The sequence below is a fragment of the Filicampus tigris genome, chromosome 16 (genome assembly GCF_054856515.1).
Source record: "Filicampus tigris isolate MCC_2025a chromosome 16, RoL_Ftig_1.0, whole genome shotgun sequence".
NCBI lineage: Eukaryota > Metazoa > Chordata > Actinopteri > Syngnathiformes > Syngnathidae > Filicampus > Filicampus tigris.
Genome location: NC_141232.1, coordinates 8,030,490 through 8,057,408, shown reverse-complemented (window position 1 = coordinate 8,057,408; position 26,919 = coordinate 8,030,490). Strand labels below are relative to the sequence as shown.

Here is a 26,919-nt window from a genome sequence, read left to right as displayed (position 1 = left end):
GATGGACCACCAATCATAATCGTCCGATTTCCGCGGGAAAGTATGTGATTGGCATATGTCGACCAATGCCTTTCAATGCCAATCGCACAAAACGATCACCCTTGCATCTTGTATTTTGCAGCCTGCAGCTCGTCGAGAGCCTGAGTGCAGTGTGGCGTCCCCTCCCCACTTTCTTCACACTGCGGCAGCGGCAACCCAAACAAGTACGTCTGCCATGTTGAACTTGCAAATCGAGATTAAGTTTGCGTCCTTCAACACATGCCACGATAAGAGCATGCAAGCTCATAAAATGTAATCCATTTGAAGAACAAGCACTCTGTGGAACATGGCGGGTTCCACTGCCCACTCACTCAATTTAAGCCCCGCTACATTTTTAAAAACACTTAAAAAAAAAAAAACCTAAAGGACAAAAAAAATGATGCGTATAAAATAGGATAAATGTAACTATAATGGTTAGTGTTTTTGAAAGTTGCTAAATTAAGTTTCAAAAAAGGATTACAAAACATTTACGTTACGTACGTTAAGAATGAAAACAAATTAAAACAAAAATATATTTCAAGCATATTTGTGATTTTTCTACGTCACTTTTAAATAAATACCAACCGTTCTAAATAGGTCTTTAAAAAGAAAAAAGAAAGAACATTAAACATGGCTTTTTCAAAACATATTAGTGTCTCTTGTTAAAATTTAGGATAGTATTCTAGGTTAGGTTTCCACAAGCCATTTAAAAGAATTAATTAAAAGGAAAATTTATATTTTAAATGAAAACAGTTGTACCATTTCAAAAACCGACTACGCTCCACTTTAAAATGTACTTTGCAAAGTTTAAAGCTAAAAATACAAAGTGAAGCGGAATCAAAAGACAATCAGACGTGAGCATTTTACACGTCACTTGGCTGCCGTGTGGTCACACCTCACTTTTATTAGTTGTTTGCGGAACAAAAAGACACTTATCAATGCTGACTCACTCAAGGAAGTTTGAAGTTTGGTTAAAACCAACACAGTGGAAATCACGAAATGATCATAATGGTAACATTCGTGTAATGTCAGTGTGGTGTGCTTACCGACACGCATGCCTGAGGACAATATATCAGCACAGGCAGCTAGTATACACGGGAACGAGCACTTCCTTTTTACAATTACAGAAGTCGTTTAATCAACCAATATAGGAAATGAGATGAGGAAATATATTAACGTTCAAGTCAAATAATATAAAAGCTGCACTGCTGTTGTCATGTCAATGTATTTTCTTCATTTTTGAAAATGTAAATAAATACATGCCAGAATAATCCAAATTTTGGGGGTCAAAAAGGGAGTTACATATACTTTAAAAAAAATAATAATCACATTTTTGTGTTTTCCCAGTAGGGTTGAAGAAATAAAAAATAGCATTTTTCTCATCTTTTAATCCAAACATGAAGTAAAAACAACAGCAAAATGGAAGAAAAGCATGTTTCTCCATGTTTTGTGATTGCCCCTTGTCTAAAACATGACAGCAAACAACAACAAAAACACTCGCCAAATATTGAAAGTTGAGAATTTAATAGTTTTTTTTTGGTTTGTTTGTTGGATGTAAACAAGGCCATGGAAAGAATGTATGTAATTTTACAAACGACACACTTGACCTTTCTCCCTTTGTGCTTAATCTGAAAACCTGTTTGCCTTCACCGTGATTCTTAAGAAAAGGAACAAACATTCCCTTTCAATTTATCAAGCCCACTACACTTCCATCCATCTTAGGCCTTTACATAACGTGTCATTTATGTTCTTGGCGCGTGTAACCTGGGGAACATGCTCTTTTTCCCCCCACTTACAAGAATGAAGTGTAACGGCACAGCCACTACAGGTGATGGCAGTGGTGCTCGCATTCATTTTTTTTTATCCAGGCAAACTTCAAATCTTTTCTGTTAGTCTGAAAAAGAGAAAGGGCAAGCGCAATTTGCGGCAGCGGTCGAGGCAGCCTTCACATCACGCTGCCTCCCGCATGACTCAATCGAGGCAGCTGCCTTTGCATTTCCTCCTTCTCCCGGGAAATGTCGCAACTCCGTTCGACCTGATGCCGCTACCTCTCAATCCACTGCATCGAACGTTTTTTATGAAAGGCTTCTTTTTATGTGTTTATACCATGTATAGTAAGGCATTTTCTTGGGGGGGAAAGGTGACCATGTATAGTAAGGCGTTTTTTTTGGACAAAAAACAATCGTGTATAGTAAGGTGTGTTTTTTTTAAATGACCATGTATATAGTAAGGTGTTTTTGGGGAAAAAAACGATCATGTATAGTAAAGTGTTCTTTGGGAATAGTACGACCATGTATAGTAAGGCGTTTTTTTTTTTTTTTTGCAAAAAAACCAATGTATAGTAAGGCGTTTTTTTTTTTTTTGCAAAAAAAAAAAAAGCAAGGTGGGGTTTTTTTGTGTGGCTATATAAGGCATGTAAGGTGTTTTTTTTGTAAAAAAAACAAAACGACCATGTATAGTAAGGCTTTTTTTTAAGGTAAGCAGAAACAAATTAACAGCATCATGTTGAATGCTGATATGTAATCATAGTGGTAAAACTTTCAACAGTTAAATCCTTGATGTAACAACAATGTGCAGATCGACGTGGGATTCGAACCACTAGCCCCTTAGTCAATGGGTAAGCGACTCTACCAGGTGAGCTAATGCCAATATGCCAAACCGTCCGAAATAATGTTCATTTGTCTTTCACTTGTGGGATTCTGGAACTAAGCAAACATGTATAGTAAGGCTTTTAAGCATTTAAATGATGTGTAATCCTAATTCATTATATTGAACAGTATTAAACATGAAAATATGAGATGAACAAGAAGTTCAGCTGAAAGCTGTCCAAGGCTGGTATTGAACCCTGGTCTTCCTTGTCACAAACGTCTGCTCTCGCCACTCAACTATGCTCACGTGAGAAAGTAAGAGAGTCTCTTTTTCATGACTTTTATTTTCTCCCCAATCACAAGGACAGGCAAAGTCTGAGTGAAAGCAAGTCACAAGAACCTTAAATAAAAAAAAAAACAACAACATGGTGACATCATCAGCTATGACATTTGGCGGTTTTGAAATAGTTACAAAAAAGTATTTTTATCTTTAAAAAGTAGTGTTAAAACTGAAGGCTTGTAAACAATGAGATGTGCTACCCCCACATCTCAAGATACTTGATAAAGATATGAGGTATACGAGGCAATTTCTCAGCAGATGTCAATCACTGGAAGACATTTTACAATTAATAAAAAAACAAGCATAAATACATTTAGAAATGACATCTAACATTTACTAAACAAGCCAATTTATCTACCGGGACAAATCTAAGATGCATACAAATTTTCTTTACTTTTAGCGCCTGGTTGAGCAACTCAATCACAAACATCAAATCATCATCATAGCAAATGGGATAACTAAGACGCGTAAGGGTTATGATGACATTTACATTATTCCAATTTAAAGTTCCAACCCTCCCAAATATCCAAGCAAAGTGTAGTCCGTCAACATTTAAAAAAAAAAAAAAAAAAAAAAAAAAAAGACAACCCCAAAAGTTTGACGATGCAAAATGGCTCAAAGTGCTGAAAGATTTTCTTGAAAGACGACTTGAGTATGAGGGCCACACCTCCACCGTGTAAATAAGCTGTTACAAGGAGAAATCGTACAATGGAAAAAGGCAAGTCTTACCCTTTCAAGAAAAAGCCCGAACGTTGACAAAGTCACAACTACTAAACGATTATGGTGAAACCATTAGGACATATTACAAGTTCAAATTTTACATAATTTTGAGAACTCATTGTACAAGATTAATGCTCTAATTACGAGAAACAATGTTACATTTTTCACTAACATAACATTGAGAAAACTTGAAAAGTGTAGAACCAGCATATTACAAATACGGAGAATTTGACCAAAAAGTAAAGTAAGTCTTGAGCGACAACATGTCGTGCCAATTCAACACTTGCTCGGTCAAATCACTGCAGCTGTTCTGAAAGCACCATATTAAAAGTGTTATTAACTTTTTGTTTCTTCTTACTATTTGTTGTGCACAGTGTGGCCCTTATACTGCTTGGGTGAAAGATGGTAAATGAAGAGAAAGAGGAGGGCAGGTACCGGTAATCATAAAGTGGAAGGTTTTTTTTCCCAATTGCTGTCCAATAGCAACCCCTACAGGTCAACAATTTTTTTTTTTTTTTAATACCAGTAACTTTTTTTCAACCTCAATACCACCCTTGTTCTTCCTTGATGGCCACCATGATTAAATCTGTATAATATATACTGTATTTATTCTTATAAATATATAGAGATCAATCATATATAAGTACGGTCAAGAAAAGACAGCATAATCTCTATATTGCCAAGGAGAAAGTGTTTTCAGTGTTCACACTCATTCATCATGTCAGCAACTTCCTATTTCCTGAGTAATACTTTTTTTTTTTTTTTTGCATTTCCAATCCTGGACTGTTATTTCACACTAAGTCAGCTGGCTGGTGGAAAATTCTTTTTAGTATAAGCATAAAAACAATACTACGCTTACTTAAAAGCACTGTCACGGTTGTTACTCCATAAATAAGACAATTACAGGAAATTGTCTGGTGGGGAAGAGGAGTGGCATCAGAATAATTAAAAAAATAATAATAATAAGTTTGAACTTTGAGGCTTGGTCTCATCTGAAGCTTTGGCTGGTCGGCGTTTTGGAGGCGGTGCTTGCTGGCTCGCCGACATCGGCCAGCAAGCTGCTGTACCCTGAGAAGTCGGACACGGGCGTCCTTATCCGCTCTTCGGACTTGAATTGCGACCCAAAAGCCTGCGCAAAGTTTTCTATCTGGTAGGGGGCGGCTTTGGAGGAGGCTAGTGGGAATATGGCGGCGGTGCCGTTCTTGGCGGGCGGCGCCTCCTTGTGACTGCTGAGGTCCGCGGGGCTGATCTGGTAGGATGACGGCGGCGTGGCCGAGGCGTTGAGCTCCTGCGAAGGGGTGAGCTGATGGTGGTGAGGGGCGTCCAGGAGGTGGAAGGCGGGCTGAGGCGAGGAGTCGGCCGCGCCCGACGGCCCGAAGCCGCATTCCGAGTAGAAGAAAGGTCCGGAAGACGAGGCGGCCAAGGGGAAGCCAGCACTGTGGCTCGTGCGCTCCAAAGCCTGCAGAAGGAAGCGCGAGTACTCGTTCATCATGACACCCTTGTCGCCGGGCAGAGCGGAGCCGGCGTCCAGTTCTTGGGCCGAGGCGGGCTGGAGCGCCTCCACATGCTGGTCGCCCAGATCGAAATGGATGTCATGGTGCTGCGAGGCGTCGGGCTTGTGAGCGTAGTGCTCCAGCAGGCTCTGCAGCACCTCGTCGGGAAGGCCGGTCTTGTCCAGGCCCGTGTCGGCGTCCGTCATCTGAATGACCATCGGGTGCGGGGACAGCAGGTCGTACTCGGCACCGTTGCTTCCCACGTTTTGGAGGTAGCGCCGCTTTTTCAGGAACTGCATGGCGTCGCCGTAGTTGCCCACTTTGCTGCCGTTGCTCTGCATGAAGCCGTGATCCTCATCGTGCTCCATTGAATCCGCTTTCCCGCCTTTTTCCGGACCTTTCCGGTGGGCCTTCTTGAATGCCATCTTAGGGGCGCGGCCGTGCTGTTGCATGCTGGGACCCGGCTCTGTCGACGAGGACACGGTTTGGCTCTCCAGCGAGTACTCGTGGACGCTGTAGGCTCCGTTGACCGCGGCGGGAATGTGGGGTACTCTCAACCCGGCGTCGCCCTTCTTCTTTCGGGCGCCCCCCTCACCAGGATTTTTGGACCTGCCTTTTTTTCTCCCGCTTCCCACCGCCGCTGTTGTGTTTCCCTGAGTGATTCCGTAGCCGCCCATGTCCACGCAAGCCACGTCCAGCATGCTGGGATCCAGAACTTTCCTCAGGGCGTCTCCGCACGTCCGCTTGTGCTTCAGCAGTCGATCCGTCCTGGAAAAAAACTGAAGGACACCAAAAAAGACAAGGGGTTGGGCTTGGCAATATTGGTATAATTGCTTGTAATATCCATAAGAGTTGTCGTTTTTATTTCTAACCACATATTTATAAAGTATTGTATAATTGTAGTAATCATAGCTTATTTTTATATATACTTAAGTAGGACTAGATGCGTTTATACTTCCCCCTACCCCCTTTTGAGTTTGCGGGTCGTCATTGTCTCGCCATATTTTTTTTTATATTTTCTTCCTTGTTTGACCTATAGATAAATGTATGCTTTTGTTTTCATTTCGATATTTTATTGAAACGTTGGAAATAGAGACACTCAGTGTTCGGGTTTCAAGCAAAGCTTACATTGATTCGACAAGATGAAATCAAAATGTGGCACCTGTTGGCAGTTCTCACATCTGTAGGGCTTCTCTCCACTGTGCGTGCGCTTATGTCTCTCCATGTGGTACTTCTGGATGAAGCGCATGTTGCACTGGTCGCAGCTAAATGGCTTCTCTCCTGAGCAATACAACAGTCAAGGTTAGACCGGGGGCGTCAATGGACACGTCGCTGTCGGTGTGTATAATGGCTCACCACTGTGGATTTTCTCATGTCGCTGGAGGAGGTACTTTTGGATGAAACTCATGTTACACTGGCTGCATCGGAAGGGTCGCTCACCTAAAAAGGCCAAACATTTAGGCCCGGGTGACGACCGTTTGGGTTGACTCTCGCATGAAGCTTACAGGCAAAATATTTGTCAGTCGTGTACAAGAATGTTGTCGGCATTACCAGTGTGAATGAGGACGTGTCTGCGCAGATGATAGGAGCTCCTGAAGGCGGCACTGCAGTGCTCGCAGATGTGAGGTTTACTGCCCGGTGACATGCTGCCCCCGTCCAGCATCATGGACTACATGCGACATTTAAATATACAATCAGGAACCGCGGCTCAGTGAGCATTACAAGTGAGTTTTGTGAAGCTTTTTTTCTGTGGTAAAGGTAATGGTCACACCAAGTGTGATGGTCACCAAATGTATAGAAATTGAATTGAATTTCAATTTTGATATTGAGATATGTGAATTTGAATAAACCAAATGACTTTGTCATCTACAACCGTGAACTTAATACTTTACAGAAAGCAACAATAGGTCGACTACAATGGAAAAGGTTGATAAGACGATTAGAAATGGGAACCGCTAAGAATTTACCAATTCCGATTCCACTGTCGATCCAGTGCGTAAAGAATATCAAAATTTGACTGAAAACACCGTATACCGTGTTAGGACAGTAGGACCCTGGACTGGGTTATTGCCATTATCTCTCCTCCAAGAAAAAAAAACAAAACAACAAATTTGTCCACCGCCGTCAGTAATGAATCATTCAAATGCCTTTTTTCTTTTGTTGTTGCCTCTTGACTGCATTGGAGGCAAAATGCAGTGTTCCTGGCTGACAGTTGGCTGATATTGAACACAGCGCTGCCACACTGATTTAGGACAAGTCATTCACAAAAAAAAAACCAACAACAGGGCGGAAACTGATGGGTCAGCTAACAGTTATTGTGCTGTCACACTAGGTTGGAAACAGCAGCATCATTTTTCCCTTTAATGTGACGACACTCGACTTACTTTTCACGTGACATAAATAGGCATCGGAATTCATTTAAAAACAGCGTCAAACCTTTGCCTCACTCCGCTTCTTCCTTTGCCGACCCTCTTGTCCGTCACCATTTGACCTGCGACCTTTCCTCCCAGTGGGCTCCTTTCCTAACTGACTCGGCAGCTGCCAGGATGACAAAAGAGGACGGCGTGAGAGCCAGCCGCCACATATGTATTGTTTCATTCAAGGACTGGGCAGGCTCTAAAAAGGGTTATGGGCAGAGAAAAAAGGCTTCTACATTTTTTACGAGTTAAAATTGTAAGAAATAAAAATGGCTCTTGGAAGAAGAAAGTTGGATTTTTCCGAAGACTTAAGTTGAAATTCAATGAGGGAAAAACATTAACAGGCAAATTTCAAGTGGAATTCTAATACAGATTTTTTTTTTCAGCTTTAAGAAATGTGTCGTACTTGTAAGAATACTGCATTTTCATCCTTGAGATATTTTTCCCCTTGCTTGGTAATACATTTTCCTTCCAAGAGGCCTTTTTTTCCCCTCCATCAAACAGGTGTTTTGTTTATTTCTTTAGATTACTTTCCCCCCCTATTTTGTTTGTTCATATACAAAAAGTCTGAAGTTGAAAAATACCACTATTCTCATGAGATAACCATACTTTTCCCCCCTTTTCACTGTGTCCGTGTCAATATGACGCATAAAAAACAGAATTGCTTTTTTTGATGCATCCTATAATAGAATGAATCGATTGTTCATTCATTGAAGGGCTTTATAAAAGTGAAATAAAAGACAACAAGCATTTAATGCTTTGTATGGGCAGGGTAGCTCAACAACGGCCAAAGTTTACAGCCCTCCTGTGGATAAGTGACCCACAATTCACTGTGAGGGCTTTTTGAATTAGATTGTAAGCACAAAAAAAAAACACTCAAAAATATTGTGTGGATTACTTTAAATTAGTTGACTAAAATATTTGGTCTAAAATGGTATACATTTAGGCTTCATCCACATAGTGCAGACGACAGGTCACGTTGGCTTAACCTCGGGAGGCTGCCCACATTTGTCACAAGTGTGCGCTTGTCTTTGAACGGGCAACAAAAGATGTCTGAAATGAAGTGCGGGCGCCCACAAGACAGCTGCGTTCGAGCCAAGACGCTTCCATTCACTCGCCGCCGTGACATCACCGCAGGCGAAGAAGGAGGGGGAGAGAAAGACTAAGAAGTGATGGCCCTCGATATATTTTGCATGCGGAGCCGACGGAAGATTTACGCCGTCGTAGCCATTTTGACACAAGCGCCTCTCACTGGCAATACGGTCTGCTTTTTTTTTTTTTTTTTTTTGTCTTTTCTCACCAGCCACAACATAAACAAGCTAATGTATGGTGTACCTAAAATGGCGGTGAGTGAGTCTGTAGTGAGTCAGTCATAGATGCCAAGATGCGAGATAGAGGTTAAGTGTATTTACTCAAGTACTAGGTGTCTATTATGGATACGTTTTTGTATTTTTTTTTTTTTAGGGAGACACATTTTCCCCAACAAAAAATGTTACGCTACATTAATTTTTAAAAAAAACAACATACAAAAGACATCATAACAAATGTTTTGGATTTTAGGAAGCTGTCAAATAAAATTGTCAATTCAGAATCTTTTCTGCCGCAATGAATGCGACCAAAGGACATCGTTCTGAGAGGGGAACTAAAACCATTACGATAATGTGATTGAACAAGTGTGCACACCTATTGTCTACTATGAATCAGTTCTTAAAAAACAAAGCACAGCTACTGTATGTAATCTTTCTCGCTCTCTCTGATTGGTCGGTAGATAGACAGGTCACACGTAGGTGGACTAAACATAAGGACATTTGGAACAATGGATGAGTTGTGAGAGGAAAATTGTGCCAGCCAGTAACACCCGACTTAATCAGACGGACGAGAGCAGGACTCACGTTGGCTGTGTTGACTTCGTGCACTAGCAGGTTCTGGTTACTGACGGCGACCTCCAGCAGCTCGGTGGTCTTGGCCAGCCCACCCGGGTACAGCGGCAGACGGTAGTCATGCTCAGACACTTTCTCTTGCTTGATGCCCAGTGCGTGGACATAGTCGCCGGCTCCTGGTAGCCCGCCACCGTTGCAGTCGGGCGAGTCCGGCTCCTTCTTCAGGATCATCTCCTGCGGCCCCACGGAATGCAGCCGGGTGAAGCTGGTGACGGGCGGCAGGTGGCTGAACATGATCATGCCCGCGCCAAAGTTGGCGTCCATGCCGCCATTGGGGCGCAGGAAGTCGTTAGCTAACTTGTCTTGAATGATGCTCATGCTGACGGCTGGGCGGGGAAAAAACTACGGCGTGCCAGTCACTGTCATCCTGCCGGGAGAAACGACAATCAATGGAATAAACATGATTAGCACGAGGAAGCTATAATCCAGACCAGTGTTTCCCTTCCTCATACACTAGAAAAAGCTTATCAAATAAAAATGCCCCCCCCCCCCCCCCCCCAGTTTATTTGGCCTGTTTCTTTGAACTCAACACTGACATGCTTGCAGTTATGACACCAACTGCCATCTAGTGGATATTTCTACAGGTCACTGGCATAGACAGATGAACAAAGATACATTACAGGTATTTGTAGTAAATGATCGTTTTTGGACCATCTAAGGCTTATATCCAAAGTCCGGCCGGGGGCCAAATGCAGCCCGTGGTCAAATTTGATTCCGGCCCGCACCCTCTGTCTTAGAATTAATGTCTGGCCGTAACCCCGTCGACAAGCATATAAAGTCCACTCTAAATGTAATCTTGCAGTTACACATAAGAGGGCAGCAGCACTCTGTCCAACTCCATAACCCTGTGTGACTCTTTCCGGACAGTACAATAAGTAAAAAAGGGGAAAGTTGACAGCGGGGCCGACAATTTAAGGAAAGGTGGAAATTGGACTATTTTTTCACAAATACACAACAACTGTGTCTGCCTCACCAAATGTGGCCCTCTTTGCAAAAAGTTTGGACACCCCTTCCCCAGATAATGTCCAACTATTGGGTGGTGATGCACATTTAGGTTTGCATCTGCATTCATATAAAAGCATACAATCCCAAGAAAATTATTGCATGTCTTTGCAATATGCATAGGCGATTTTCAAAATATCAATATTTTTTTTCGATATATTATGCAGCCCTATTTAATACAGGACCAACATTTGAAAAAAGAGGCAAATCCAACTTTTAATCCAAGTGCATTTATTCACTGGGGACAAAACAAAATAATGATTTACATCAAATCATGTGTGCCACAATTCCTCGCACCCCTGCTATTAATACTTTATACAAGCCCTTTTGCCAACTAAAAAGCACCTAATATTCTCCTATGATGTTTCAGAAGATGGGAGACTAGAGTTAGAGGGATCGTGGACCATTCCTCTTTGCACAATCTCTCTAAAAATGTATTGTTTAAATCATCCAGCGAACTGGGTCCGCTCCTCTGCACTACCCTCTTTATCCCTCTTCACAGGCTTTCGATGGGGTTGAGGTCTGGGGCCTGAGATGGCCATGGGAGGAGCTTGATGCAATATAAAAAGAATTTATTTTAGTGCTGTCAAGTCAGTAAATAATCGCACAATTTACCATAATGGAGGGCACTGTATGTCATTTATAATAAAAGTAACGGCCGGCTAAATGCCTGCTCTTACTGATGCTGCAATTTTGCAGGATCTCTGCGCAAAAGAGGCTTCAGCCGGATTAAACGTGATTATTTGTGGGTCAACAAAAGGGCTGCAGTCTGGCATGGGGACAAATGCAAGACCTTCCTGTCTGGCGGGACGCTGTATTTATTTCCCGTTTTCCATCGAACGTTAATCTGTATGACCGTTTGTGTCTGATCCAGTCATCCTATTTGCATGAGGATTATATGCCAATGAGTGCTGGTGTGATTACACGGAATACACACATCAAATCAGTGGTGCAACATACTGCTAATGATCGGGTTCAAATACAAATCAATGGTGTTAAATGGCGATTCAAACAATAGGTGGATTTCAATGGTGACTAATGATTATAGTATAGGATAGTTTTTACCACTAACCCTCATTGTGCACCGTTCGTCATCTCAAAGTCTTGTATGTTGGGATTGTTGTACCGAGGGCCCTCGAATAAATTAAGGCATTGGTTTTGATTCTTACCAAATTTATTTTGACATAATATCGACACATGCTAATACAGGGGTCCTTGTTTTACAAGAGAGTTAAATTCCTGCAGCGGTGGCATGCAAGTCTGAACACGCCACAGTCTCTAAGCACAAAGTAAATGCTAACACAGTGGTAAATCTACAATGACATCAAAAATGTGCAAGGAAAATCACTCCTAGGACATAAAAATTAAATGAAAAATACGGCGGCATCCAAGCATGCATTCTTGTGCCGCGTGACTTAAGTAATTTTACACTGCCCAGCAAACTAGTTGCCCAAAACCTCTTAGGTTGGGAGAGCCATTTGCTTCCTACTACATGCTATTGTGTAGCCATAACAAACCCGTTACCGTACTGTAAACATAATAGATGGCAGATTACAAGAAAATTGTTGCTTGACCATCACAGCATTTTTTCTGCCCATTAAGAAAAAAAACAAAAAAACTTGGCACCCAATTTGGGGCCCCAGAGCCACAGTTTGCTAACCCCCCTTGTCCCATCCATAGCTCCATATCTCATAACCCAGTACTCGCATTTATTAAATTGCATTACTCACTTTTAGGGTCTAAATGGACTGGAGTTTGGTAATTTAGTCCTTAGGTTTAACCACGTTGCACGGCAGAGGCAATAAGCTAGGAGGCTATGAATTATGCTAACCATCTCGCGGGTGCCCTCCGTCGTCGTTCTTTGTGATGCAGGACAATAATTAATGTGACCACGCATTTTCAGCACCGCACATCAGCCTCGCTGCGGCGCTCAAAACGGAAAAGCTCTAAAAATCGAAAGAAAACGTGCAATTCCTAGGTTTCGATCTGACACATGGCGATTAAGTTTGTCCAAGTTACCTTTTGAGTCGAATTTGACGATATTATAATTAGAGGACGCTCGCGAACAAATAACCAAGGACGAAAGCGCAAGCTCCTAGTTTTCAAATAAACCGGGAAAAGTCATAATTTTGCATTCATATTTACGCATTTGGTGAGAGCCGGCGACTCTGTTCCACCGGACACCGGAGCGAACGTACGCGGTGATGGAGCAACGAACACTGGCATGACCCACAAAGTCCCGAGTGAACAATGATGCTCGGTCCCATTAGCTTAGCAATGCTAAACTAGCGGCGGCGGCGGCGGCCAGCTTTTGTTGTCTGTCCCACACGAGAAGTTTCAACTTTTCCAGACGGAGCCGCTTCGAACTGGACTTTTTTTGGGCTTGTTTTTTAAACTGCGGCCGGCGTCTCTTACCGTCGCATGAGCACCACAAGACGCTCCTCAGGCCGGCGTCGGTGGCTCTCGGCGCTCCGTTTTCCCCCAAAAAATCTAGAGGCAAAACATTGTTCTCCCGAAGCAGCTGGGTTCTTCCATCTTGGCTGCGCGCGGAGCATTGTGGGTCTTGTAGCGTGCGCGCGCGCACACACGCGCGCGCGCCTGCACTCACGGTGAAATACATTTTGTTGATACAATATTATCCAGTGTGTAGTTTTGCACTCAAACACGTTTGGAATGATTTACATTACTGATTTAAATGTGCAATAACAGATGCAAATCAATGTCAAAAGTTTAATGGGGGAAAGTGTTATAATTAGGGCTGTCAAAGTTAAAGCATTAATAACTATGGAGATTTTTGCATGTTTTCTGACATTACAGAACAAACCAGTAATTCAATCTTTATTTTTGTGCATTTTCTGCATTGTTAATTTGAAATAATGTACTGTTTTTGAATAATGGGACGGAAATCAAACTTTTTGTACGATTCATTGACAAAATAATCGACAGATTGATTATTAAAATCATTTGTTGCTGCCCTAATACACAACTCTGGCAAGAACTGTTTTTTTAATGGGTTTTTTTGTATTCATTTCATAAATACTTAGTCTGAACTGCTTCAGAGGATGCTGTTATATTGCGTTTTTGTACAGCAAATTATTTTTGTAATTGCAACATGATGTAAATCCTCTCTGAAGGCCCAGGTAGAGTACTAAATACACACACCACTGAATACAAATATATTTTACTAATTTAGCACTTTTGAAAATACTCAAAATCACTTCAAATAGCATTAACAAAAACAAATGGATTACTGCAGCAGTAGGATAAGAACCAATTTCAATTATAAAATATCGACATTTGAATGCCATCAACGTTGTGCAGTTTGGAAAAACAGTCACAAAAACTTGGAATGTCACACTGACGGGAAATGTTACATTTACTGATAGAATAAGAAAAAGTCAATCTGGATGTCAGCTTTCAACAACGAATATAGTGTTGCGCACTGACATGAAGGTCAGTCAAAGCAACAATGTGACGTTTCAGTATACTGTGTGATTTGGAGACAAAGCTGTGAACACCTTCTCCAAGGTGAAACAGACAAAGGCAGTATTGTCCCACTGTGGAATGTGTACCCTAATGCGCGTATCGTATGACGCAGACGTGTACATCACTCATTAATAATTCAGCACCTCTTTGTATCCCCCTGCTCGCCTTGAATCTCTCAAACAAAGCATGGTGATGTCGAAGCAGCTTCACAAAAAAAGAGAAGCGAGGCATCGCTACGTGTAACAGATGGCGTTACCGGGCGCTCTAATCCTCAAGGATCAGAGGTCCTTGTTGTTGGGGCACGGGTTTCTGTGTGAACAGCAACAACACTGGCCTGTCAAAGCTACAAAATCCTGATTCCTTTGCTCACCGGTAATAGTGGAATACCTTACAGTGGAATGGAAGGTCCCATCGGTATAGAAAAGGAAATGGACTCTAGCCTATTTGAGGGTCAAAGTGTCGCCGTCATCTAACAACATTGTTAGAAAATAAATGGTTTTGAATTGCAGTTTGCAAGGCAAAATTAGCATTTTTGCTCAACATCAAAGCAGATTGAATAGCAAAACTGAGAATCAACCGCCGCTCGGCTGGACGTCACCAAATGCGGGTAGTCAGAAGTTGAGGCAAGCTAGCTGCTACATACGCTGCATTTACTAGCAAGCAACAAGCTTCGGCTGGCTACTAGTGCAGCTGAACTTGTTGCAGAGTCACTCCTATAAGTAATCATTGCCTCCGTGGTGCAAATTAGCTAAGTTTCTGACAAGTATCATTCTCACAAAGGGATGGCGAGGAAAGACGGAGAAGCCATGCTAATTGCTAAGCTAACATAAGAATGACATCACTAGCTCATTTAATATTACACTTTTCACAGACTAAAGTGGAGAACGTCCAACTTTGAACAGCAAAATAGCAGGCAAATACTGTAAATGTCTCAACTCCGGAAAGAAAATCATACTCGCGAAACCGAACCGGTAGGCATGTGCGTAGGCTTCGTTTGAGTTTTAGTCGTGGTTAAACGAGCGAATGTCCATCAGGATTAAGTGTCAGTTGACCCCGGATGAATATTAACACCGGTTTTGTGCAACTAATTGTTAGTCCCTCTCACAACGTGCGGCTCGAGAGCTAGCAGGGACTATGAAGTAGCAATCCAAGAAGTGAATTTGTGACATAAACAGCAGTCAACTTAAAGTTGAACCCATGTTAGAATTGAAAGTCACTAAAGTCAAGTAAAATTATAAGGAATATAGGACTGGAGTACTTCAATAAACTGTTGCCTTGACTTCAAGCTTGTACCAACGTACAGTAATTTTATAAAAGCTGTTAATTTCTTTAAATTCGAAATAGTTTTAATTTATACAATGTAGTGCTTTTTAATTGTATTTTTTATTTTTGTATTAAAACAGTAAAAAAAAGTGGCATTTTGGGGGTGCTGGAATGGTTTAATTAAATTTCAACAAATAGTAAACGAGTAATCAATATACAAGTAATTAGTTACTACTAGCTTGTTCACGGAACGAATTAAACTCGCAAACCAAGGTATCGCGGAAATTAAGCTGCACTTTGGTCATTCTGCCTCTAGATGGCGCAGTCAGCCACAAGCTCTATAAGATGTGTGTGTGTGTGTGTGCGTGTGTGTGTGATGTGCTTTGCCAACAATTTAAAAGCCACTTTAAAAAGACCATGAGGTATGTGCAAATTACCAACAAAAGGGATTAGTGGCTCAAACTGATAAATGGCACAATGATGAAATAAAGCAATTTAGGCTAAACGGCTCCTCCTCTCCCATTTAACTTAGTCATGCGTAACTCTCCCCTCCTCTCCTTTCTCTTTCTCTCTCTCGCACGCACGCACGCACGCCCACCTCTTCATCCACCCTCCTCCTCCTCAGTTGGAAACCCGAGCTTCAACCGGTGGACTTACTGCAAGCAGTGAGCGAAGTCTCCCCGTGCGTAAAAAGTGACCATGGCGCCTTTTACGCACCGCTGGTAACCAGAGAAAACGATGGAGTAGTCGCTGGCTTTGATTCGCGCGGAGATGGCGGCACTTCGCAGGAAATTCGGTGAGGACTACCAGGTGGTCAGCACCAACCGGGCCGGAGGTGGAGGCGGCGGCTTCCCGGTACCGGCGGCAAAGAAGAAGAGGCAGCGCTTCGTGGAGAAGAACGGCCGCTGCAACGTGCAGCACGGCAACCTGGGCGGCGAGACCAGCCGCTACCTGTCGGACCTGTTCACCACTTTGGTGGACCTCAAGTGGCGCTGGAACCTGCTCATCTTCATCCTCACCTACACGGTGGCGTGGCTGGTGATGGCGTCCATGTGGTGGGTGATCGCCTACATCCGCGGCGACCTGCAGCAGCACGCCCGCGACGCGTCCTACACGCCGTGCGTGGCCAACGTGTACAACTTCCCGTCCGCCTTCCTCTTCTTCATCGAGACGGAGGCCACCATAGGCTACGGCTACCGCTACATCACCGAGAAGTGTCCCGAGGGCATCATCCTCTTCCTGTTCCAGTCGCTGCTGGGCTCCATCGTGGACGCCTTCCTCATCGGCTGCATGTTCATCAAGATGTCGCAGCCCAAGAAGCGCGCCGAGACTCTCATGTTCAGCCAGGACGCCGTCGTCTCGCAGCGGGACGGCCGGCTGTGCCTCATGTTCCGAGTGGGCAACCTGCGCAACAGCCACATGGTGTCCGCGCAGATCCGATGCAAGCTCATCAAGGTAATGGGAAGGCTCGGTCTGGTTGGGGGTGGCTTGAAAGTTCAACGGTGCAACTTTTTGATTGCGCTAAGAAGCCCTTTACAGGGCGACGCATCATGTTTGGAAACTTTGGGGGGGGGGCGGAATGGAGGCAATCAATGGTGTCCAAAGTGAAACCCAGGATTTATTTTTTTTATATTGTCCAGCCAAGCATAGTCAAATAGCAACATGGCCCACAAGTTTAAAGTTTATTACAAGACAGCGTAATTTTTTTTTTAAATAAAAAAATAAATAAATGCAAACATGTTTTACCAGCTATCTCACTATATTTAAAAAAAATCCTCAATTTTTTTTCCAGGTTTCACATAATTCTTTAAACAAATGCAATCAAAAGTGAATGGTATAAATATGTCCATATTTTATTTTAAAAATGTAAAAAAGCTAACTTTCACAATATAGCGCACAATTTTCTTATTTAGCTGTTAGAATGAATACAAATATGAAAAACAATACTGTTTAAACATTTTTCAATTAAAAAAATGACATCTGGCACTAATTCAAAACACACAAGCGAGAACTACGTTGGCCCTGCATGGTCAAAAAGGCTTCGAATTGAATACGCCCAAAGAAGACTAGCGATGAAATCTTTTGTGAAGCTGCAACTTGAAACCAAGTTTAAACCAAATGTGACGCTGATCTAGCACCGGCGCTAATTTAAAACAAGTCTTCAAATGTCATGTGTCCAAAATAAGACTTGTATTTAGCATTGAAGATCCATCAGAAGCTGTAAAGTGAAACTAAGTTCAATTGGACTTTGATCCAGAATTTGGAAGCCAATAATCAAACGAGAGTGTGATATGGTAGCCGTGAAGGCTCCAAAAGGCACAAAATTTGACGTGTCCGAAAGACGACTTTATCTTACCGATTAAGATCCTTAAAAAGCTGCTCTGCGAACCCAAGTTTAATATGGATCCGATCCTGATCTCGTCGATATAGCTCTCGATATGGAGGTCAAGCTGAATGTGAACAGAGACGCATTCGCGAGCAGGTGTCAGTGCGCAACAGACGCTCCGCTTTTTCTGTTGAAAGCAAACAGAGCTCACTGGCTCGCATTATCACTATCCATCAACAGCGGCAGGTGTGAGATAAGAGGCCGACTGTGCGTGCGCGTCTGTGTGTGTGCGCGCGTGTTTACGCGCGCTGGCCAGGTAGGTGTGAAAGCAGGAGTACAGTTGGCCTTCCAAGAGACGAGAAGCGGAGTGGAGTGGAGTAGGGCAGTGAGTAAAAAAAAAAAAAAAAAAAAACAGCTCTCCCGGGAACCAGTGCTGAACATAAAAGTGTATTTATGGCTCTTGTAAAGTCAGGCTTCATTCACTTCCTTTATGATCTGCATCTTTTTTTTTTTTTTTACCTCAACGAAGGAGCTTCGTCCATTCAAAAAAAATGCTCAAGTGACAGCTCATATCTCGAAAAACGAAGTTGGACCTCAACTCTATGCAACTTAGAGTAGTTACATCAAATTAAGTGTTCTATACAACTGTATTTGAATGTACCATATTTACACCGTATCTAACAGTCAACAATTTTGATGACCTTGGGTATATTTTTTTGTATCCACATTTTTTTGGGGGAGGAGCGCGTGAAAATGTATTTTGAGGAAAACCTGGAGCAGTCACCGGCATTCTCCGGTGGCGTGACGGTGCAGAAAAGGAGATCAAACAGATTGACCGTCTGCTGCTTTAATTATCATAATTGACTTCCTTTCCATTATGTCCACATTCAGTGTGCAAAAAGGGGCTGTAAAAAAGACAAACAGCATTAGCTGGGAGCTGCTTTTCTTTTCGCCACATGTGGAGTGTTGCGTCAGAGGCTTAATGATGCGTGAATGAGGAAGAGGAGGAGGAGGAGGAGTTGGACATTTTCCACATTTACGAGCACGCGAGCCGCCCGTAGAGCATGTCCGCACACGTTCACGTCGACAAAACCACGAGCGATTCGATACATTTCATGGATTGTTTCTACTGGGCAAGGTGGCTGCTATCAGGACCATGAATGTGATCAATTCTAAGCATTTTTATGGATATTTGTAGGACAGTGGCAGGCCATTATAGAAACAAATACTATAAAATAACGCAACTCACACCATCTTCAGGAGTATATATGTAATAACGTGACAAAACAAACAAGATTTAAATAGATATAAAGATGCTGATTATTAAAGCGGAAGTCAACCCAAACATTTTTCTCAAGAATATGTTCCCAGCAGGATCCACAAGTTGAAACAGAGCATTCTGATTAATTTTGCGTTTGTGGAATATTAGTTAAGCAGCAAAATGCACTCGTTTTTAGCCATCTGTGGGGGCGGCCATTTTGTCTTCTGTCGACTGAAACTGACATCACAACTGCTCACAACGACCAATCGCAGCTGACCTGTTTTCTGCATCTGAGCCGTGATTGGTCGTTGTGAGCAGTCGTGATGTCAGTTTCAGTCGACAGAAGGCAAAATGAACGCCGTGTTTCAACACAGTTTTGCTCTGACCAACCAACCAGAGGACACAAACGCCGACATCATCAATAGCCAACTCACTGGGAATGTGAGGAAAAATTTGAAATCTGATTCGTTAAAGAAACGGTCCCATTTCTAATACAGTTGTTTAGGCTAGCATTACTAAAGCTCCTGGGCAGACTGTACTGATATAGCAACACACAGAAGCTGAAATCTGATTGGACAGAGAATTTCACATCCACAATACATGCGCGTTGTGGTAGCGAAGTAGTGTAGCCATGAGGAAAAAAAAGCAACAAATATTGACCTTACCCTTAATGAAGCTTTTAAATTGGTTCAAGTTTGACCCTAAAACACATTATTTGTATTTTCATTCCAAAGCCAAATAAATTGACGTTCGGAAGGGATTGTGTCGGACTTTACGGATTCCGCCGTCGTGTGTTTGTATGAAAGCGTGAAACAATGGCGACTGTTTGGACAGGAAGTTGTTGGCGAGCAGCGTAGTGTATAATTAGTGGTTGACAGCTGCCAACAGGAAGACGAGGAGGAGGAGGAGGAGGAGGAGGAAGATGAGTCTGTCACTCAGTGAGCGGCTGACGAGTACCAATGGAACACCCAAACGCCACTGGCGGGGTCATGAAAAATTTGCATGGTAAGAGCGTGATCTGGAAAATAAGGAATTTTCCCAGTCTTGTTCTCTCTCCCCAGAGTTTTGAGGAATCGGAATCGATTGAGGAGAGATTCAATTACAAAAGTCGAATACGAGGAGGCCAGAAGAAATGCTGCGACAGACGCTTAGGACGTCTCATAGCACAAGTTCTGACAGCTTTGGGAGTGAATGTAAAGCCAGCAGAATACTGATGAGCAGCAACAATCTACTTTGGATTATTTCTGTGTCCCGGGTGTACAGAGTCTCTTGCCCACAAAGACAGCTGGGACTTTTGCTCGCTGGTTGACTCTGCACAGCGGTAGAAAAATGAATGGATGGATTTTTAATTGTTGTTTTTTTGCACTCGATTGTGCAAAGTGGCAGTTAGTTTAAATAACTGGCGAGAGGAGCACTCGTGATCGCACCCGCATGTGCCAGTGTGTTGATGTTTTTGCTTTAGTGGATTATTTCTATTCAGTCTGTTGCTTTCTATTGTGCCCAATGGCAGATGTCATAAAAATAAACACGGCCGGCAACAATTTTCCGACGGTTTGTTGGATTTCAACGGTGGCTACAAAACGCCCACATATCGGCAGCTACCAATCACAGGAAAATGAGAACAGAGAGAAAATCGGAGCAAAGCTTGTTGAGTATTTTTTTTTTTTTCTTAAATAAGCGTCCTATTTCTGACCAATGAAAATAACTTGAAGGGCATCCTGCTCATTTGGTTACACTTACTCTTACCATTTTGTCTGCAACTTTCATCGTAATTACAATTGATGAAACCAGTTTGTTTTTGCATTTTATAATACAATGCAAATTTTCAGAATCAAAAACCTAACAAAATGATTGTGTTTTTTGGGGCGGGCTCGAATATAAAAGACCCGAAATGGTCAACTTTTCTTTTATTTGATATATGATGAGTTACAAGCTTGGTCTCGCAAGTCAAAGCATCAGTGTGATTGCATGATGCCCCCTTGTTGCTTGATAAGCATCCCAGAGGTTGAAGTGTATCAATCTAGAACACACATCAAGTCTAATAATAAATGCGGTGCTCAGAGAGCAAAATCATCTTATTTGAGGCACAGAGACTTGGGGGGGGTGACTTGTAAAGGAGCTACGCCTGTGGACTGTCGGCATACAGTCCGCTCATCCATCTTGTTAATGTGACAGAGACAAGGCGGCGAAAAGAGAAGCGCGGATGGAGGTAAGGCGCCTCGGCGGGCTTGCTCACGAGCCGCTAAGTAGCTCACAAGTGAACAACGGCCCGCTGACATGGCAGCGGCTTCGACATGGAACCTTGAGGCACGCCTCATTAATATTAAAATGGAGAAACGGCTGTTTACTCACATGGCACTCGCGGGGGGATTTCTGGGAAGGGATGCTGGCCTGCGGCAATGTCATGGAGAGGTCAGCGGGGGGGCGGCCCCTGATGGTCTCTATGAGGTCGTTGGACACGTGGCGAAACCTGTAACAAGAAATGCGTGTGGACCTTTTTTGACATTATGAATTCTTTTTTTTTTTTTAAGCGGTCAACCTCTTTATTTCCATTGTGCAAGAGGGGTGACTGTAGATTATTTTGAGTGGTTGTGCTTATAACAGCTAGAGCTGTAACAAAGCACTTTACAAACAATACAATAAACGAAAAAAAAAAAACAATAAAAGGCTGTGATACACGTATTAATGAATATAGATAACGACAAGTAACCGTCCGTTGTCAGTCCCGCCAGACGCCCGAGGGCGAGTTCCTGCCCCTGGACCAGTGCGAGCTGGACGTGGGCTTCGGCACGGGGGCCGACCAACTCTTCCTGGTCTCGCCGCTCACCATCTGCCACGAGATCAACCCCAAGAGCCCCTTCTTCGACCTGTCCCAGCGCTCGCTTACCAGTGAGCAGTTTGAGATCGTGGTGATCCTGGAGGGCATCGTGGAGACCACTGGTGAGGGCAACAACTCCTCTGTCTTCCCCTCCTTTTTTCCTCTGTCTCCATCTAAATGGAAATATGAACATTAGTCAGTCAGTGGAGATGGAGCCGCTTTGAGATCTCATTTAGTGGGCGCCTTTCCGGCTCGGTGTAGGTAGGAGTGACGGTGACACATGCAAACGGATCGAATTAGGCGGGTTATTTTATTACCTTGCAATGCCGTGATACTTTTGTATAATAACCTCATAGCGGCCGTGTGTCACTTTGATGAATGTGCCGCGGTTTTTAAGATGGGAACTGGACCCAGAATGTAAACGGTCCGCGGAGTTGAGGTTTTTGGGGAATATCAACATTAGCGGTGATATTACAATTAATGTGATGTGAACCTGGAAACCGTAATTGGTTTAGCCCCACGGAATGTTGAACATGAATCTACGCAACATTTTGGAGGGACCTCGGCCAGTCATACTTTTCTTTTTTTTTTTAGTAACAATGTAACATTAAATTACAATGTAGGTTACGCACAACATTGTGGTGGGATTACACGTCACAGTCAACCCTTAGTTGTAAGATTAAACCAGGTTTGCGGTATGTCACAATTGATGTAAAGTGAAACTGTAAACCATAAGTGGCAGAGCTCCCTGGACCCCAAAACAGGCAAACAACATTTGCCGCAATATTTGGAGCAACCACATGTCAGAGTCAACATTTTATTTTGTTTCTTTAATGTTAACAAATTTAACTGTAAAGTATCATTTACACCAAGTGAATATGCAAGCCATAATTTGCGTAGCACTTCAGAACATAATTACGGACACAATATTGTGGAGTGACCATGTCAGTCATTCTACTTCAAAAATATAAGACAATTAAGCAAATTATTATAATTTATGTCATATACAACTGGGAACCATAATTGGTGAAGCTCCCAGGAATGTAAACACAGAAACACAACATTGTGGAGTCACTATGTCAGAGACTACATAAAAAAGTATTTTAACAACCGGGGTATATTTTAATGCATTCAACATGAACCTGGAAATCACTGGTGCTGTAGTCTAAGCATGGGCACACACAACATTGCAGATGGAGTCAACACATTAGTGGAACATGTCCCCGGTATATTCCAATTTATGTCCAACTAAACTGGCAAGCACACGTGGCGTTGCCGACTCTGAACATACACAACATTGCGGAGTGACCATATGTCAAAGTCAGCGTGGCTTTTAGCCTACTCCATTTTTTCCCCCGAATGTTGTCGGTCGGCAATTTCTCCCAGCGCTCTGCGTATTTACCGCAACACTCCTCCCCGGGGTCCACTACAAATAAATCCCTCCTTTCTTTTCTCTTTCCCAGATAACGCTCACTTGTAACCCACTGCTGGAGGACACACCGCCCAGCTCAATAGGCTTAGCAGATTTAAAAAGAGGGGAGGAAGAGGGGGTGGGGGGTGGGGGGGGGGGTATGTATAGAGGCAGGCGGGCTGGCCACGGGGTCTGTGTTGTGTTGATAGTGCCATTAAACCCGGGTGCGACGAGAAGTTTATTGCTGCAGTATCCCTGGACCGGAAAGGATAAAGCCTCAACTTTAGACGGCGTATATGCTGTCCGACACCCCAAAGGAGCTTTCATTGTATGAGAAGCACTTGTGGGGTGGGGGTGGGGTGTTGGTCTTTATTTGTACATTTTTGCAATAATACTAAATTACTGGTATGTTAGTGGTACATAATTTACGCAAGCGAAAGCGGTGCTTATACAAAATATTATGGCTGTTATGTAGGAGTGGTGCACACAATGTGGAGCAACCACACTTTTTTTTTTTTTCAATGCTTTTGTGGAATAACGTTATACACATACAATTTATTTCTAGATAAACTATTAAAGGGGAGAAATATTGATAAATATTGCGCTTGGGGAATAAGAGTTAATCCACCTGTTTTTTAACCATCTCTGGTGGCGGCCATTTTGTCACGTCTGTCGACTGAAAATGACATCGCAGATGCGCAGGGCTCAGATAACGACCAATCGTGGCTCAGCTTCAGAAAACAGGTGAACATGTTTGGGTTGACTTTCCGCTTTGAACTTTAAAATAATTAAAAACATTAAAGCCGCATCACAATTCTTGTAAAGCCAAACGCAAACAACTAGCGTAGCTCCACACAAACATCAACAAGGCCGGACAACACATGTCTGAAGCGACACTTTTGTCGAATTTGGGTGGCATTAAACTGGAAACCATATGTAGTGTAACTTCCTGTCAGGTCAACATAGTGGATCAAGCAAAGCAGAGAATAGGTTCCCCACAGACAATTTGTGAGTAGGCAAATTTGCAAACGCTACACCGCAAATATTCAGGGGTTTGCTCGAGCAGTTTGTCCGTTTGTGTTGCGCGCCCAGAATAGCAACATTCAGATGACATAACACCCGAAGGGCACAGGCAGACTCCTACTCAGGAGCCGAGTGCTTGGCGTAGAAAAGATGCACCAGGTGTTTGTTGATTGTTTCTTGACCTTTTTGAATGTAACAAAAGGCCAAGAGATCTTTTCCGAAAGGTTCACCGGCTCCGTTGCCCTTGCAGGAATGACGTGCCAGGCGCGCACCTCGTACACAGAGGACGAGGTCCTGTGGGGGCACCGCTTCCTGCCCGTGATGTCCCTGGAGGAGGGATTCTTCCGGGTGGACTACTCGCAGTTCCACAGCACATTCGAGGTCCCCACGCCGGCGTATAGCGTCAAAGAACACGAGGAGAAGAATTCCCTGCCGTCGCCCGTGTCCACGCCGGCGCTGACCGAGAGCCAAGGGGCCCGGCGTGACCGCGTTTTCTCCGTGGACTGCATCAATGCGGCGGCGGCGACGATGCGGGGCGGCGGCGGGGGCGGGGGGCGGCTGCCCAGCAAGCTGCAGCGGATCAGCTCATCGGGGAAGGAGGACCTCCAGCGGAAGGTGCTGATGCTGAGCTCGCAGCACTCCGAGAAGGCGTGCAGCACCGGCGACCTGCCGCTCAAGCTCCAGCGCCTCGGTTCCTCTTCCGGGCCGGACGACTCGCTCAAGGTGGGATTCGAACCCATGACCCAGTCCACCGGGGACCTGTACCAGCACAGCCTGATGCCCACCTTGTGCCCGCCGCAGCCCCACGCGCGCAGCCCCCTTTTGTCGGCAGGCGGGAGGCCCGAAGACAACCTACCGGCCAAGCTACGCAAGATGAACCGCTGAAGAGGCCGAGTCTGCCTCGTACAAAATCCACAACAGACTAGCTATCGATGACTTCCCACCTGACGCGTTGGGATTTTTGCACAACAAAAATGCGGAGCTGCAAAAAAAAAAAAAAAAAAAACGGACCCCTCTGCATGTACACCCGTTAGCAAATCTTAGTTTTACGAACGAATAAATCACATTCAGTCACTCTTCTTGTGTTTTGTGTCAGTCATCCAAGCCAATGTTTCCCAACCCTTACTGAACCAAGTACATGAGGGAAAACCTCACAGCACACCACCAAACAAATGCGGTACGGCACGATCTGGGGGATTTGGGTTCACCCACAAATACAAATGTGAAATGACTCAATTATCTCCTCAATACGTCCGTCACTGTCCTGCTGCTGTCGCTCTGCCACCATCTCGACTGGTTGTCGGCTTTTCATGGCAAACGTGTGCTTGCGTGAATGCCATCGAATGCAATGCAGCGCGTTGCTGCAGATAGGACAACGGTACATTATTTATAGTAAATAGTTGATTGCCTTGATTAAAATGTACAGTAAAATCATCTCGACTGGTTGGGGGAACAAATAGTTTTATAGACTGCTGCAAAGCCATTTTGCCTCTTGGACAAGCTGCTCTTTGCGCGTCAGTGCGTGACAAGCAGCATAATGGCTGCAAATAAAGAAACAAATAGAGGAGAGGTGTTTACTGGTATACGGGCACTGATGAGAGTCAAAAGCGCAGCCACGCAGAAGGATAATGAGCTGCTGTCAAACAACACCGACCACAATCTGCTCACATGAACGTGTCACACAGAGTCCGTCCCTCGCGCCTCTCACGGGGCTCACTAGAACAACTTGCCCGACCTGACTAAAAAGGCCGCTCCTGTAGAACGACTTGGCTTTTATGACATAACTACATTTTTAATGACGCCGAAGTGATTGCTCTCGTTTTTTATGGCACGATGACCATGATTTAAAAAAAAAAATATGGCGGGCTCACAATAGCACGCCATTGCAATTACAGCTCCAAAATGTTATTTGGATATGTTTGGATAAATAACTATTTTCCTTTGAATACATTCTGGAAGGTACATTGGTAAACGTGGAAAGAAAATAGTTTTTTCATCATCTCAGAAAATGAGTCGCTTCTTTTTTTGTTGTTCTCCGCTTTGTGAGCAGGGCAGCAAAGAAGGGACGCACGCTATCCATGCTAGCTCGCCAGTTAGCAGCGAGTGATCTGCATCAGTTTAATCAATAAAACATTTTTTAGAAATGTCCAATAAAATTCAGAGTCTTCACTGGGGGCTACGCTGATTTTGGACGAACTTGGAAAAGTTCAAATGTAATAAAAGAGAGATTATATAACATATAATGTAATAGAAGAACGTATACTATATGTAATGTAATGAGAGTGTATTTAATTTGCCCCCAAGGCGCCCACAATGAGTTGCTGTGCATCATCTGGAAAGCGATCTCGTCTATTACTCCCAATGAGGATGACGTCAAGAAACATCAAACAAACAAACAAACAAACACGCACGCACGCAGCTTTGTCAGTTTTGTCAGCACCAAGAGCACATAAGCCTTAATTTGTTAGAGGCGGCAGCGATCAATGCTCTGGGAGCTTTTTTCCTTTAACGGCACACTTGGAGAAAGGCAGGCTTCTGTCCCTCGCTCATTAGAAGAAAAGAAAAAAAACAACTCAACACAAGTTCAAATGCCAAACGGCTGCTAAACTAAAGTGTGTGTGAGGAAATGACAGTACACCATCAGTTCAATAAAATATTCTGAACGAGCCTGAATAATGTTACCATGTAACCCCAGAAGCGACAAAAGTATGATCATGCTGTACTTAAGATCCCGACGTCAAAAAAAAAAAAAAAAACGATTTTGGTACCGTACAGTGAATTTTGGGGTGTGTCAATTACGTGTGGATTTTTAC

At 43.5% G+C, this 26,919-nt stretch overlaps 2 protein-coding genes across 11 annotated transcripts in view; one reads left to right on the top strand and one right to left on the bottom strand.

Moving 5' to 3' along the window:
• LOC147134492 (G protein-activated inward rectifier potassium channel 1-like) overlaps positions 1 to 25,131 on the top strand; it is a 50,627-nt gene extending 25,496 nt beyond the window's left edge. For 7 of the 8 annotated variants that reach the window (XM_086055531.1, XM_086055535.1, XM_086055534.1 and 4 more), the window contains 4 exons: positions 122 to 203; positions 15,893 to 16,722; positions 21,578 to 21,794; positions 24,357 to 25,130. In XM_086055531.1, coding sequence (XP_085911657.1) covers positions 16,039 to 16,722; positions 21,578 to 21,794; positions 24,357 to 24,991 — 1,536 coding nt within the window. In that variant the 5' untranslated portion in view covers positions 122 to 203; positions 15,893 to 16,038 and the 3' untranslated portion in view covers positions 24,992 to 25,130. Of the gene's footprint in view, positions 1 to 121; positions 204 to 15,892; positions 16,723 to 21,577; positions 21,795 to 24,356 lie in introns of all 8 variants that reach the window. The other variant, XM_086055536.1, reaches the window with a different exon arrangement.
• Positions 2,933 to 26,919, bottom strand: part of LOC147134490 (zinc finger protein 281-like) — a 57,756-nt gene continuing 33,769 nt past the window's right edge. Inside the window, exons 3-10 of one of the 3 annotated variants that reach the window (XM_086055518.1) lie at positions 21,742 to 21,845; positions 21,207 to 21,324; positions 9,469 to 9,883; positions 7,596 to 7,697; positions 6,711 to 6,828; positions 6,516 to 6,599; positions 6,322 to 6,440; positions 2,933 to 5,938 (exon numbers count right to left, since the gene is read on the bottom strand). In XM_086055518.1, coding sequence (XP_085911644.1) covers positions 4,655 to 5,938; positions 6,322 to 6,440; positions 6,516 to 6,599; positions 6,711 to 6,828; positions 7,596 to 7,697; positions 9,469 to 9,834 — 2,073 coding nt within the window. In that variant the 5' untranslated portion in view covers positions 9,835 to 9,883; positions 21,207 to 21,324; positions 21,742 to 21,845 and the 3' untranslated portion in view covers positions 2,933 to 4,654. Of the gene's footprint in view, positions 5,939 to 6,321; positions 6,441 to 6,515; positions 6,600 to 6,710; positions 6,829 to 7,595; positions 7,698 to 9,468; positions 9,884 to 12,663; positions 12,743 to 12,933; positions 13,079 to 21,206; positions 21,325 to 21,741; positions 21,846 to 26,919 lie in introns of those variants that run through there. The other 2 variants (XM_086055517.1, XM_086055519.1) reach the window with 2 other exon arrangements.